This window comes from Bombus fervidus, chromosome 10, assembly GCF_041682495.2.
Source record: "Bombus fervidus isolate BK054 chromosome 10, iyBomFerv1, whole genome shotgun sequence".
In the NCBI taxonomy this organism is placed as follows: domain Eukaryota; kingdom Metazoa; phylum Arthropoda; class Insecta; order Hymenoptera; family Apidae; genus Bombus; species Bombus fervidus.
Window position 1 is genome coordinate 9,556,213 of NC_091526.1, and position 13,594 is coordinate 9,569,806.

At 36.3% G+C, this 13,594-nt stretch overlaps 2 protein-coding genes across 4 annotated transcripts; one reads left to right on the plus strand and one right to left on the minus strand.

Moving 5' to 3' along the window:
• Window positions 1–44: 44 nt before the first annotated feature.
• Ear (ENL/AF9-related super elongation complex transcription factor) lies at window positions 45–7,316 on the plus strand. Of its 2 annotated transcripts, XM_072012075.1 has the most exons (4): window positions 45–226; window positions 469–634; window positions 709–977; window positions 1,080–7,316. In XM_072012075.1, exons 1-4 carry the CDS (start codon window positions 194–196, stop codon window positions 2,871–2,873), a joined length of 2,262 nt encoding a protein of 753 aa, XP_071868176.1. In that variant the 5' UTR covers window positions 45–193; the 3' UTR covers window positions 2,874–7,316. The 2 variants fall into 2 exon arrangements, with proteins under 2 accessions (XP_071868176.1, XP_071868177.1); XM_072012076.1 differs by having other exon boundaries at window positions 46–634.
• Tm2 (tropomyosin 2) lies at window positions 6,026–12,975 on the minus strand. 2 transcript variants are annotated; one of them, XM_072012117.1, is made up of 7 exons: window positions 12,818–12,974; window positions 9,483–9,773; window positions 9,067–9,200; window positions 8,800–8,988; window positions 8,471–8,546; window positions 8,264–8,396; window positions 6,026–6,402 (listed from the first exon to the last, which is right to left on the minus strand). In XM_072012117.1, the coding sequence occupies exons 2-7, from the start codon at window positions 9,720–9,722 to the stop codon at window positions 6,320–6,322; spliced, it is 855 nt and encodes a 284-aa protein (XP_071868218.1). In that variant the 5' UTR covers window positions 9,723–9,773; window positions 12,818–12,974; the 3' UTR covers window positions 6,026–6,319. The 2 variants fall into 2 exon arrangements, with proteins under 2 accessions (XP_071868218.1, XP_071868219.1); XM_072012118.1 differs by lacking the exon at window positions 6,026–6,402 and adding an exon at window positions 7,530–7,737 and having other exon boundaries at window positions 12,818–12,975.
• Window positions 12,976–13,594: the final 619 nt, after the last annotated feature.

Genomic DNA, 13,594 nt, shown 5'->3' on the forward strand with positions numbered 1-13,594 from the left:
ATGGCAGCCCAGTCGTACATTTTTAAGTCTAGTGTACGCAGTAACGAGTATGGCGACTAGTTCTCGTTGGTGTAGAGTTTACCTGTTGATAATCGAATCAGATTTGGCTTAAAGGAAATTCTTGAATTATCGTAGTACTAACGAGGCGATTTGCCTCCAACAAAATCCTAATTTATCACAATATTCTGCTCTAATGAGGTGGCCAACATTTTCATACAAAACAAGTGTAAGCAAACGATGTATCAGTATTTCAAGTATACGAAAGTTAGGAAAGAAGTGTTGTCATTGCTTTTACATTTAGCATAAATTGTTGGACAATGATTTTCAACGTCACAAATAGTTTGTAAAGGATCAAATAGTTAAGAATTCATCAGAGTTTTCATTCACGTGTAATGAGATAAGTAAAAATGTAATGTAATTGCTGTGTTTACCCGCATAATTAGCTCTCTCTGTTTTTCCTTGAAAAAGCGTGTATCAAAAAATTCATATGAGAGAATGGCAATTCGCATTACACTAGAATGTGGACACTCATCAATGTTACGTATGCGTACCACCCCTCAGGGCTATACTCATGATTGGGAATTATTTGTGCGGGGTATTGACAACGCTGATATTCACCACTATGTTGAGAAAGGTAAATATACTTTTAAGGAAATACCATGCATCCATAGATATAAATCTTCTGATTTATTTTGGTTTGTATTCCAGTGGTTTTTCAATTACATCAAACATTTTCAAAACCAAAAAGAATCTTAAAAGAACCACCATTTGTGTTAAAAGAGTCTGGTTATGCAGGTTTTGAAATTCCGATTCATATTTATTTAAAAAATAAGGATGAAGGTAGCAAAAAGATAGAAATTTTATATGACCTCAACTTACAATTTAGTGGTCCTGCGATTACAAATGTCATAAGACATACTGAAATAATTAATAATCCTTCAGATGACTTTAGAAGGAAACTGTTGAAGGGTGGTGGTGTGAGTATATCTAATCCTATTTATATAGGTTCTTATCTTTCTATATAAATTCTATATCTTTCTATATAAATTATAATATTAAATTAGATATTATGTGTTTAGGTTCTCGTGTCCAGTTCTGAAAACTCAGTAGAAAAAAACGAGCCTAAAGCATTAACTATGGTTGGTAAACCAAAGTTGGGTGGAAGTGAGTCGAAGAAGCACAAAAATATAGAATCAAGAACTTCAAGTTCTTTTGCTGAATTATTCGGGACACCTCTGAAACCCACAAAAGTTTCTCAGGACACTAAAAAGTCTACACCAGTAGATAGATCCTCGGCTTCTAAATCGTTAATTACCACAGAGAAGTCTGATAAAGTGGACAAAACAAAGCCTAAGGATAGTCCTCATAAAGATACTAAAAAGGAGAAGGTAGACGATAAAAAAGATAAAAGGATCAAAGAGCAGCTTAAAGATAAAAATCGAAGTAAGGAGAAATCAAAAAGGTCTACCAGTCCTGGAAATAAGAGTCATTCTAGCCCTTCTAATAAAAGGCCGCCATCACCTCCATCAGCTGGAATAAAAAGAGCTTGTAGCCCGTCTCTGCCTCCTGGAAAGAGGTCAATTTCTCCAAAATCAAAGGAAAAGGAATTAAAAAAGGTAACGTTTGAAAAAGAGAAAGATAAGAATAAAGAAAAAGACAAGGTAAAAGATAGTTCTAAAAATGTTGTCGATGCTTCTAAGGGTGAAAAGAAAAAAGACAAGAAAAAGCATAAAGAGGATAGGGATAAAGAACGAAAGGATAAGTATAAGGAAGGAGAACGGCCTTCCTCAAAGGAATCTATAAAAGTAGTCGAGAAGAAAAATAAATCAGAGAAATCTGAGAAAGATAAGAGTCAAGAGTACAAATCTGCCAAAGAGGAGAGAAAGTCGCCGAAACCTCCGAAAGAGAACGAGAAACCAAAGGATGAGAAATTATCGAAGACAGAAAGATCTGAAAAGACCGAGAAGTCTGAGAAGGCGAAGGACAGTAAGAATGAAAAAGACAGGCAGAAGCACAAGCATAAAAAAAGAGATAAAAAGGATAAACGGGATAGTAGCAAAGATAGAGACAAGAAAGAAAAACGCGACAGGATAAAGTCCTCAACAGAGAAGCAAAATAATGTGCCTATTTCAGTAACCAATTCCCTTTCAATTCTGGAAATGCCAGAAAGGGATAGTAGCGATTCAGCGCCATCCGTAGATGACGATTCTTTCCCTGAATCAAAATTAGTGCCTATAGTTAAAAAAGATCAAGAAAATTTAACGGTGTCTACACCGCCGACAGAACTGACGAAACCACTTTCACCTGCAATTCCTACAGATATTAAAAAGGATAAGGTAGACCGAAACAAAAGGGACAGATCTAAAGGAAGTAAAGGGGAAGAAAAAGAAGTGCGTAGAAGGAAACGGCGGAGTGATAGTAAAGGTGATGACGACCATGTAGTTAAAAGAGAAAAGGATAGAGGTCATTCGACGTCACCTCCTTTGGAGCCCGTCTCTTCGAGTCAATCACCAGTCGTAGTGGATCAGGAAATTATTCATATGAAAGATAAGGATGATCGTGGTGCTGTGGAACAAGTCGCCGAGAAGCGTATCGAGGCGGAAGCGGAACAAGTAGCCCCTGATTCAACGAATAGTACTTTGGTTGATTCAGACATAGGAGATCCGCCAGTGTTTTCTGAAGACTATGTGTCACAGTTAAAAGACTTGCAGCAGAAGATAATGACTTTGCAAGATAATCAAGAGTTACAGAGAGTTGTTCAGGTAATCGCAGAAACCGGTCAATACGAGATCACAAAAAAGACATTTGATTTTGATTTGTGTGCTTTGGATCGTAGAACGGTACAGCGTTTACAACAATTCTTTGCATCGTGACCGTCTGTAGCTTAAATCATGACACCTTTTATTATAAATTATTATTATTCTATGTATTAAGTCATTAAGTTATTTGAGCTTATAAAAGAAAGTTCTTTATATTAATATATATATGTATATATATATTCATATACATATATAAAAACAAGTAATATACAAGACCCCAGGAGAAATTTTGTAGATACCGATGTCCTCGGCAAAGAGAGCAGTCTACTTTAGCCTGGGTATACGATTCAGATTTTGCATACTTTCCTCTTAATATACCAACTGTGTACTTTTGATTGCATTAACCCGGAAAACGTGCGTAACTGATCTATGGAAAAGAAAATGCTGATTATGAATTGCAGCGAGATATGATATTGCTTATAATTCTAGTTTTTTTATCGTTCACTGGATCAGCTTATTTTCTTACATTTTTATATATTTCCAGCAGTTATTTTTACATTGTTTTTTAGACATATAAATAATACATAATCTGTGGAAAGGATAGATTAAGAATCGTATATTACATTTTTGTGTAACATAAAGTATTCACCGTTTCTTTCAAGAACATTAAAATCTGCAATGCAGTTTTATTTATGTAGATGCAATATATACACATATATATGTATGCATTATATATACATGTATGTGATGTATACATAATGTTACATATGTCTATTACAAACATATATTTAATTTCTTGTATGGTAAAGATATATAAAAGATTATGTTAACTTTAATGATGTTAATCGGAAACGTTTAAGAATTTCGTGTATCATATTGCCTTCTACATAGATATATTCTTGATATCTTTCGAAGAATTTAGCGTAGGTTCATCTATCTGAACCGAGGGTGATTATTATATTTATTGATATTTTCATATGGGATGTAATTAAAGTAAGAAATGTAAGGAAATATCATTTGATAACTTATATTCTATGTTAATGCTCGTTTACATATTCCATTATTATTATTATTATTATTATTATTATTATTATTATTATTAGTTTACTATTATTATTATCATCAATGTTACTATCATGTAAAATACATTGTAGAAACGATGAGATTTGTTTCAACAAGTCGTCATGGTCTCTTAATTAGAAATATTTGGCACGCAGTGATAATACATTCTATGCAATGTCTTATTTTGTATTCACTTCTGCAAAGAATTTTGTAAGTATTATTAAAGTGAATTAGGTATAAATAATATCGATACATCACGCCAGAAAGAGAAACTAGAAGCACCCTGACCATAAACTTCGCTATAAATTTTTTTTCACTACGCGTCAATGTTTTATCTTTGTGTTCGTCTCATGATTCATTGGAGTTGCATTTAATTCGAGTGGAAATCGATATTTCGATTTATGAATAGAGCACGTATCTGTGTCATGTATTTTCATTTTATTTATAGTTTTTATCATGCAAATTATATCGATATATATATATATATATGTATATATCGATGTATGTATAGATTACAGTTGTATTTACCATGTCATTACAGAGTGATGTTGCGTGCAATTGATAGCCCAAATAGTATAAAGTTTTTGATAATGTTATCAATAAGTAATGATTGTATATTAGATAAATACTGTGGTAGTTTTTATAGTTTTTGTAGTGCATTATTTATTGTATTAGAGAAAGAAATACCTTGAATATTGATTAAACGAGGAAATATATTTCGATTCACGTTAATTGGCGTCATACGTATCGAAGTGTTTTTTTCTATGTTCGTCTTTGCTCAGTAATTTGAGCATATTTGCGTTGCCAAAACTTTAGTAACATTAATTGATATTAATTGATAATAACGTTGCAGGAAGCTGATCGCGATGAAAGAGATTCAAGACTAATAACATGGTCTTTAGGCAAATTGAAGTGACCTATCACTCATGAAATTATAGTATGATTTCTTTTTTCACATCTTATTATAATTTTGAACTGTATTTTATGCTTTTGAGCAGTCCTATTTATTTTATTGGAATTATACTCATCAAATGGTAATTAAAGAAATTATTTTAGAACCGGGATATTATTAGAAACAACAGGATGGCTACATACTCTAATGTTATATTCAGATCATCGGTATATCGTTTACATTGTTATTAATTGAATAATTTTAACTGATTATTCGAACCATAAAGTTTTATAAAATCTACCTTTTGTTAGCCGAATATTAAGAGTTTAAACGTCGTTTCTCTCCATAGAAGATATTTTATTCAATCCCGTATCAATAAAGTTTCAAAAAGAATATTTGAGTATCCTAATGTTAAGTAAACGTCACAAGATACATTTATATTTTATCGTTTTATCATTAGGACGATAAGTATATCATGGAATGATGCGCAGTTCTAACAATGAGAATGATTGCGGTAGAAAGTTTATCTTAGCGTAACTTTTGTATCAACATGTTCATTGTCTTTGGTCGTTACACTTTTTTGATACACATTATATACAATTATACCTGCGTTTTGGATGTTTTTCTTGTTTTGTAGAAATTATTCATGTTTTGCAGATGAGTTTGTATATTTTTGTTCGTCGCATGCTTGAGTTTTAATTGAGTGTTACGTTTCCGTGGGTGGTGTCATACGTGTCTAATTAAGTGTGTATATTTGTGAAAATAAAGCGATCCCGAGTACTCGCGGGCCATTGAAATAGACTAATGTTGTATAAAGATTATGCACAACTACGCGAGGCAACGTTTCTAGATAATTACCAAATGTAAATAGTAGATAAGCAAATGTGTGTATGATTAATCATGATTTTCGAGGATATAGTACAAGACAGCACTCCTGAATTGATATGCCATTCGGTGTACATTTATGCGTTCATTGTACATTTAATGAGTACATTGATGACTAATAAACATCTTATATAACTGTGCCTCTATAAAAATATGTCACGATAATTTTCAAACTAGAAAGAAGGAAATCGGGCAGGTCTATTTCCAACGTATACATATAAACGAGAAATCTCTTTTTATTTCCATGTAGTTGATAATCATTGAATTTTTTTATACTCACCTCTCCTTGCTGCAAGACGATCACGATACTTTTAATAAAACATTCCGTATAGCAAGCGAGATATAGAAATAGAGAAAGAGACAGATACGGATCCTGCTAAAGGTAGAAGTAGCTTTCCGATTCGAAATCTACTAAAAGTCCTTGCAATTAGTAACGAGATACCACATTACAGCAGTTTATTGGGTGTAATATTTCGTACAACAGTGTAACAGAGTAAAATTCCTTACGGATCTCCATACATTGACCATCTTCGTCGCGGTAACGTCGTACAACTAGACAAATAATATTCGATTTCCGACGATCTGTTCTCAGCCTCAGTGCTTTTTTGGCCGATCGTGCAACGATTGGTCGCGTTTTGGAGTCCTTGATGCGTAACATTGCAGTTCCATCCTCACGCATGACATTGTAATTATAGTAGGAAGCACAAAAGATCGAAATAACTTAGTATCCTGCCAATTCGGCGAACGTGGAGTCCATCTCGTCGGCGAGTGACTTGTATCTATCCTTGTTGATGCCCAATTCGTCTGGAAAAGTTGATAAAATAATCGAATTGCTGATATATTTCCTTCTTTGATTTTAGTAACATTTTACATCTAACGACTCGTTTTACATCTAATCAAGAACGATCCTACGAATTTTCTACTTAATTCTTGTGCATTTGCCCGGTAAACAGTTGCACTTCGTTCAGAATTGGAAACGTTTTGGCGAAAAAAAAAAAAAAAAGAAGAATTGGAAACGTTTCGGGTAACTCGGTTCAACGAGCTTTCGTTTACCGGTCAAGCACGGTTCGATACACTACTTATTTTAATGAACCTAAGTCACAGTTTGCAATTAATGTGAACATAGAGATCATCAGAGTTTGTTCGCTATTGAAAGTATGTTAACCCCTACGCAAAAAGAAGTTATATTAGATGGAAATGTTATGATGCAACGACATTCATCCTAAAGAAAAAAAAAAAAAAAAGAAAAAGAATAAAAGCACACTTATAGCTTGATCAAAATATAGGAATGTCGTACAACGTGGTGTATGTCAGTGTGCTCGTACAATTCGAAATTGTACACAAAATGCATCGTGTGAAAGGAAATGTTAAACGAAGCGGTTAATACTTTATCACTTTACTCGAAGCATGTAAGTATCGTGAGGTATAGTATACCTTTGCAGGAGTCTAAGACAAAACAGTTTTACAAGGGATTGGTAAATGTACCTGACGTACGACGGCCCACATAAACGTGCGAAGCTTTTTGTTTTATTTTATTCTGTTAAGTGCCTTGTGTGTGTATGTTCATGTGTTCTTGTACGCGTATATTAATAGACAGTGCTTAACGTAAACGACAAGTACTAATTAATCTGTTCTTATAAAAAAAAAACTAAGCAAAGCGCTCCCAAATCGGACGATTGAAACAGTGATCGGACAGCAAATAAAAAAAGAAAAAAGAAGGGAAATCGCAAGAGAATTAAATCGAACTAACGGAACTTTAAACATGAACGATGATCGATAAAAAAGAATGATATTTTCGGTTTTACATGAGCGTGAGAACGCAAGAAAAAGAGCAAAAATTAACATCTTCCTTGTTGGTTTTTCGGTCGTAAAAAGTAAAAATTACGTCCAAATTTGGAAGCTATTGCAGCGGAAAAGAAGAAAAAATCAGCTAAAGCGGAAAAGTATCTTTGAAAGAGAGAAGATAACGATACAGAAATAGCTAAATATGTTTCGTGTACAGGAATAAACGAGAAAATTTGAAACGACTATGGATGATATTTTTTTTTTTTTTTTTTTAGTAGCCAGAAAGCTCAGAGAATGTCTTGTCCAATTCTTCGCAAATCGTTTTGCGTTTCTCCTTCTGCTGGTGCAATATGTCTGCAAAGAAAATCAGTTGCGTTGCACGATAAAGTGTCGCTTGTTAACGCGGATATCTATTAACGAACGCTACCTTTGCAATCTCTGTAACTATAAAGAAATTTATGCGAGTAAAAATGGATATTTTTTTTTTAAATCACTCTCTTACTCATATTCAGTGGAAAGTCGCGGATCGACTAAATTTATCAATGTAACTTGAAAATATTCGTAATAATTAATCGACTTGCGACGTGTGCAGCATTTACTAAAGCGTGTTTGACGTTATTCAAGGTTGACAAATTGGCCACGAGTCTTTGATTCCATTCCAGTAGAATTGAATAACGGAAGCGTTGCTGTCAATTTGCCAAATTACGTCAGACACCCGTTTAGATTCGGTGCAAAGTACTCTGAGATCACTCTGCAGCAACGGAGTAGTAAATATTTGTAAAGAAATAAATTCGTTCCTTATTTATGAAAATACGCTGCTTAAACGGTGTTAATCCAGTAAAGAGGGTGTTAGAACGAAAGGAAGTTGTTTCGACTTTACCTTCGAGCCTGTCGACCTCCTTCTGGAGTTTCTTAACAGTTTTCTCAGCAAATTCGGCACGAGCTTCAGCTTCCTTTAGTTTCACTGTTAGGGTCTTGAGCTGGCGCTTGAACTCCTCGACTCTTTGATTAGCCTAATCGAATCCAGTCAGTCAAATTGTTTATCCGAAATGCATTCTCAAACACGGTGAAAAATCGATAAACTCACCTTCTCTTCGGATACTTCCAAAGATTTCAAGCTGTTACCGACCACTTTAAGTTCCTCTTCAAGCTCCATGATCTTGCTGTAACGTTGCAAATAGTAGGTTTTAAGTAGAAACAATTATTTACGAGTAGACTGTGAATTTTTCATATTGTTGTAAGTAATTAGAATAAAATGGAGATTCGTTTCACTTTCTAAAATTTATGATACGAGTACTCAGTCTACCGTTGTAGATTCTAAGGATTCTTAAGGATTCTATCGCATCGTTAAGTTTTACGTAAACGCATAGAAAGCCGCAATCTATTTACGAATAACATTCCTCGGGGGCAACTTACGCTTCACCAGACTTGACTCGATCCTCAGCGACTTCCAACTCGTCTTCAACAAAGGCCAGCTTTCGCGATACTTCGTCCGATTTCCCATCAGCGTCCTCGGCAAGCAGACGCGCTTCTTTCAGTTGATTCGTCAGCTGATCCATCCTCTCTTCATCCTGTTGCGCGCGGTTTTCCAATACTTTGCACATACTGTAATTACGTTCGTTAACATAATTCCGTCTCTACTTATCGTACAACAGTTTCACGATTGACTTTCTCAACATTTACCGGCTAGATTCGTCGGCAGCCTGAGAAGCTTCGGCCAACTTGGCAGTGGCAGTGTTCAATCGTTCCTCGGATCTCTCCAAGTCCTCCTCAATCAATTGTACTTTTCGGTTCAGAGCGGCGACCTCGGATTCGGCCTGAAATTAGAAAGCTCTCGTGACTCATTGGCCTTTTAAAAAAAGGGGAGCACAGGGCGAAACAGATGATCCCTCGTGTTACGAGGCACCATAGCTAGCGTAAAACTGCGTCACACTGAGTCATCGATCTTAAAACGAAGGTATAAAACTACGGTATAAATATAAATAAAATTTCTCGACGAAAAATTGACTTGGACCTGGTCCAAGGTAAACTGGAGCAATGACAGAACTAGGGCGAAATCCTTAATCGTAACAGACTAACTGAAACATTAGGTTACTCACGTTAGTCAGAGCTTTCTCTTTTTCTTCGAGATCCTTGTTGGCCTGATCCAGGGCTTGTTTGTTGGCTTGAAGGTCGGCTTCAACCTGGGTAAGCTTCTTTTGTAATTCACCGACTTCCTCGTTGACCTTATCCGCACGCATATTTGCCTCCTTTGCCTGTCCTTCACAGGCATCGGCTTTATCCATCGCATTATCCTTTTCAAGCTTCATCGCTTGCATCTTCTTCTTGATCGCGTCCATGGTGGCGGCCTTTTTCTTTTGCCGGCTTCCTTCAAGAAACTATCGAGTTCACTGAAATTTTCCATGATCCTTTCTCTTAACGATTGGTCGAACATTGTTTCTAGTGGTCTCTTTGATTAGGCGTTAAAAATTTCGAAACACTTGAAACGTGGCAATCGATGTTTGTCTGTTCGATGAAACAGCATAAACTTCGATTTCCCGATGTTAGTGGAATTATATCAACGGGTTTAATCTTGACAGACAAATCAGACGAGATTATCGATTTCAGATAAATAGGAAGGGGTCTTTTGTTCTTCTACGACGCGATAATCGTCTCGTAGAAATATATCTTTTACACTTGCGACGAGATTTATATAGAAGTCACGAGTCACTCACTGCGAACATACACTTGATAAAAAATTAGTATACGTTTTACAGTCTTAAATACGTGATTAGCGCCAAAAGATGGGCTCATTCGATGTAATAGTTAATTGACCGCTTAAATATTTCGATAAACTCTATAAAATACACGTTCTAAATATATATCTTGCAATTTCTATATACATTTTCGGTTTTGTTTCAAGCTACATCAACGTAATCATGGCAATTGCGCCTCGTTACAGCGCTAATGAAATTTCGAAAGGTTTTGCATGACACATATACACAATATATGAAGACAACAGGATAAGAAGAATTATAAATCACATTTTATATCTTATCGCTATATATCTTTGAACTTAGCAAATTCTCCGCTCTTTTAATTGCGTATTTTATGTGAAAATACCCTTTCCAGACATAAGGCGCTATCGAAATCAAAAGACCAACAAGAATGCGACGCTACCTCCTGTGATCTTCATATTCATACATGGTCTCTACATGAATTCGAATACTTTGATGATCCACCGTATACATATGTTTCACGGCTGTGACTCGTCATCGTTTTAACCCTGAAAATAAACGGATGGGTCCGCGAATAAAGTAGGCGATGGGCTTGCATATTTTCACGATCGTAGGGAGTTCTGCGAGTCATAATCCGGCAGATGATACCGTCCGGCTTCGCGATGACGAGGAACGGGGCACATCGGTGCGTCTACGGAAATAGCATCCATAGGCAGGCTCTATAAATATGCGCGGAACGACGAGGAGAGGACGGCGGCCGACGTTAGTGAGGCCGCGAGGCGAGGAGTCCAAAAAGCACGAGCGTAACCCAGAAGAACGGGCTTTACTTGGCCGCCACCGACGACCGACATTCGATCTAACTGCCGCGTATTAATAGCATTTACGAAATCATCGTCGCCACCTCGCGATCTCGCGGTTCGATCCTGCATATTCGGTTCTTGGGATTTGTCAAGCTATAGGAAATGTTTTTTTTTTTTTTTTTATTTCACTCGTTATTCCCAATTTTTCCAATTGGAAGCACAGAGACCAAGACCCGATTAGCCTTTTACTTGTGAATAGAGTAAAGAATTTATACAGCGCACCTCGTATGAACAGATATATAAAATATACAAAGTAGAAGTACTTGCGATGATGTTTAACCGAACACGCTGAATCTGATCTCCATTTCCGCTCCGTTTCTTTAGCTACGTTCACGAGCATACGAATTTACATAAACGTCAGCAGTGTACTTATCGCAACAATATCACAGATATTGTTGTTAACCTATGACGAATGTATCGATCAACCGATCGATCGACAAAGCCTGCATTAATTCTGGGGACATCTAAGCTACACGGTGGATAACGATGCATATATTTCGTAGTCGTTGGAATGTAAACAAGGTATAGGATCGTAGAAGAGACGGGAATATTTTAATTCATTAAATCGATTATTCGATAGCTAAATGACTACATTCGACCCTATTTTCGGGTATTAATAGCATCTGGAAAATTTTGGCATTTGGTTACCCATGGGTTCCAAAATGACATCACTGTCCATCATTCTCGGTGGTCAATAACAATAGCGAATTGCTTGGGTTATTTAATCGCAAACAGGCGTTGTTAGATGTTTAGCGGATGAATTTTGGTTGCCTTTAAGGTTCAAGCGAGACTACGGAGATTAATGGTGTAAAAAGATCGTTATGCGAATGCTACTTACGACATTGCGTTTTGTTAGATCCAAAAGTAAATTTCCGAAGCGTTAGCAGAGCTGTTGTTAATTGGCAGCGGTTAATATGTTGCAAAAGCGCTCCGGTTCCTTACACCGTTGGTCTTCCTGCAAGCATTTAAACCACTAATATACTTTAATCGCGTAGACAATTTGGTGTATCAATGCAGATAGGATGGATGATTCGATCGTAACGATTGATTATAATTAATATCGAGTTGGGCCTTTCAAAATACGCAGTATTCGTCGAATTCACTAGGCAAACGTTAGCGGTTGAAAATAGCACACGTAAACGAAACGATTCGATGATGGCAACCGGTTTATTTTTGCCGCAAAGTGGACCACAATATTTCCTCTTTTCGGGATTTCTCATTAACATCTATAACATTTTCGTTATCTGAAATTTTAACGTTGATTATAGCCAACGAAAAATTGTATCGTAAAACGAGGTATTAACATGACGTATATTTGTTAATGGTAAGCAGTGTTATGTTAGGATTAACGCTACTTACAAGCATCGCCAAAGCAGCTTTTTGTCAAAAACCTTCGAGACGGAAGCTCCTCGAAGCCAAAGCGGATTAATTCGCTTCCAGAGCCTTCTCCGTGGCTGGCACTGATTCGTTGTAAGTCAAGTATTTTCTACGTGCGTTTTTCAACTTGAAGCTTGTTAGTCGAAGAAGCAGCTCCATTAGTAGCGTAATAAATCTTCGTGGTAACAAAAATTCAACGATTAGTCCAACTATACAGTCTTCTTTCACCGAACGTTCCATCGTCGAAGATGAAAATCTTCGACATCCTCAAGTTTCTCGCATTGGTGAATTTTGCACCAGTTCTCACGCACACGTCCATCCACATCCTTCCTCCCTTTCTTTCTTTCACACTCGCGTCACGATCACCGATCCATGGAACAAAAGATAGTCGAGCATCGAGAGAACGAGGTGTAAAAACAGCCAGAGATTAAAAAAAGAGAAGCGATCGGTCGGGGAAGAATTTCGTGATAATTCACTTACCTAACCCGAGCGAGTAGAGTGGCGCGAGTCGAGTGTTCCGAGGGTGCTTCGTAAAGCTTCTTGCTCGACGAGGACGCGGGTAATCGAGGCGAAGCCGAAGGTGGGGAGCCCAAAAATGGACCGCCACAGAAAATTCTACGGGGGTGGGGTCCTCCGCGTTTATTTTCTGCTCGCGCCTCCTCGAAAATTTCTCTCACCTTCCAATCGGAAGACACTGGCTGGATTCAGTGATTTTCCAATTTACAGATCGATTTCGAATTACGAAATATGTTTATGACCAACCGTTCAATTTATCTTATCGGCGTTCAAGATAGATTTTATTAGTCAATTTTGTTATTTATCTGTTAGTAGATGTAAAGACAACTAATTTGCTGCCTCTACGTTGGATCGATTTATAGATATACATTTATGGAGTACATCGTACCAGTATATATATATTTATAGATGGATTTCGAATTGCGAAACGAAATTTTCCAAGGAGACTCGTTTAATGATCTTAGGAATGTTGAAGATACGTTTTAACGATTCTGTTATTAGGTGTAGAAATCAATTCCGTGATTTCTAATGAAGATATTGTTTCACTATATATTTTGAAGTAACAGATATTAATCTTGATATTCTTAAAACACGGCAATAGAGGGGCATTAATTTTCAATTGAAAGTAGAAAAATTAGAACTGACTGCGAAACAAAATCGACAAATTTGTCTAAATAGGGCACATCATTAATTCGACATCTAATATACGAAATCATTGATTATATTAGTGGTATTAGTATT

Bases quoted from the DNA above. Each gene is read 5' to 3' on its own strand.
- Ear (XM_072012075.1), top strand. From the start codon at position 194: ATGAGGTGGCCAACATTTTCATACAAAACAAGT. The intron at 227-468 runs GTAAGCAAACGA...TCCTTGAAAAAG, and splicing joins CATTTTCATACAAAACAAGT to CGTGTATCAAAAAATTCATA. The intron at 978-1,079 runs GTGAGTATATCT...TTATGTGTTTAG, and splicing joins AACTGTTGAAGGGTGGTGGT to GTTCTCGTGTCCAGTTCTGA.
- Tm2 (XM_072012117.1), bottom strand. From the start codon at position 9,722: ATGGACGCGATCAAGAAGAAGATGCAAGCGATGAAGCTTGAAAAGGAT. The intron at 8,989-9,066 runs GTAAATGTTGAG...ACGTAATTACAG, and splicing joins GCTGCCGACGAATCTAGCCG to TATGTGCAAAGTATTGGAAA. The intron at 8,397-8,470 runs GTGAGTTTATCG...GGATTCGATTAG, and splicing joins TGGAAGTATCCGAAGAGAAG to GCTAATCAAAGAGTCGAGGA.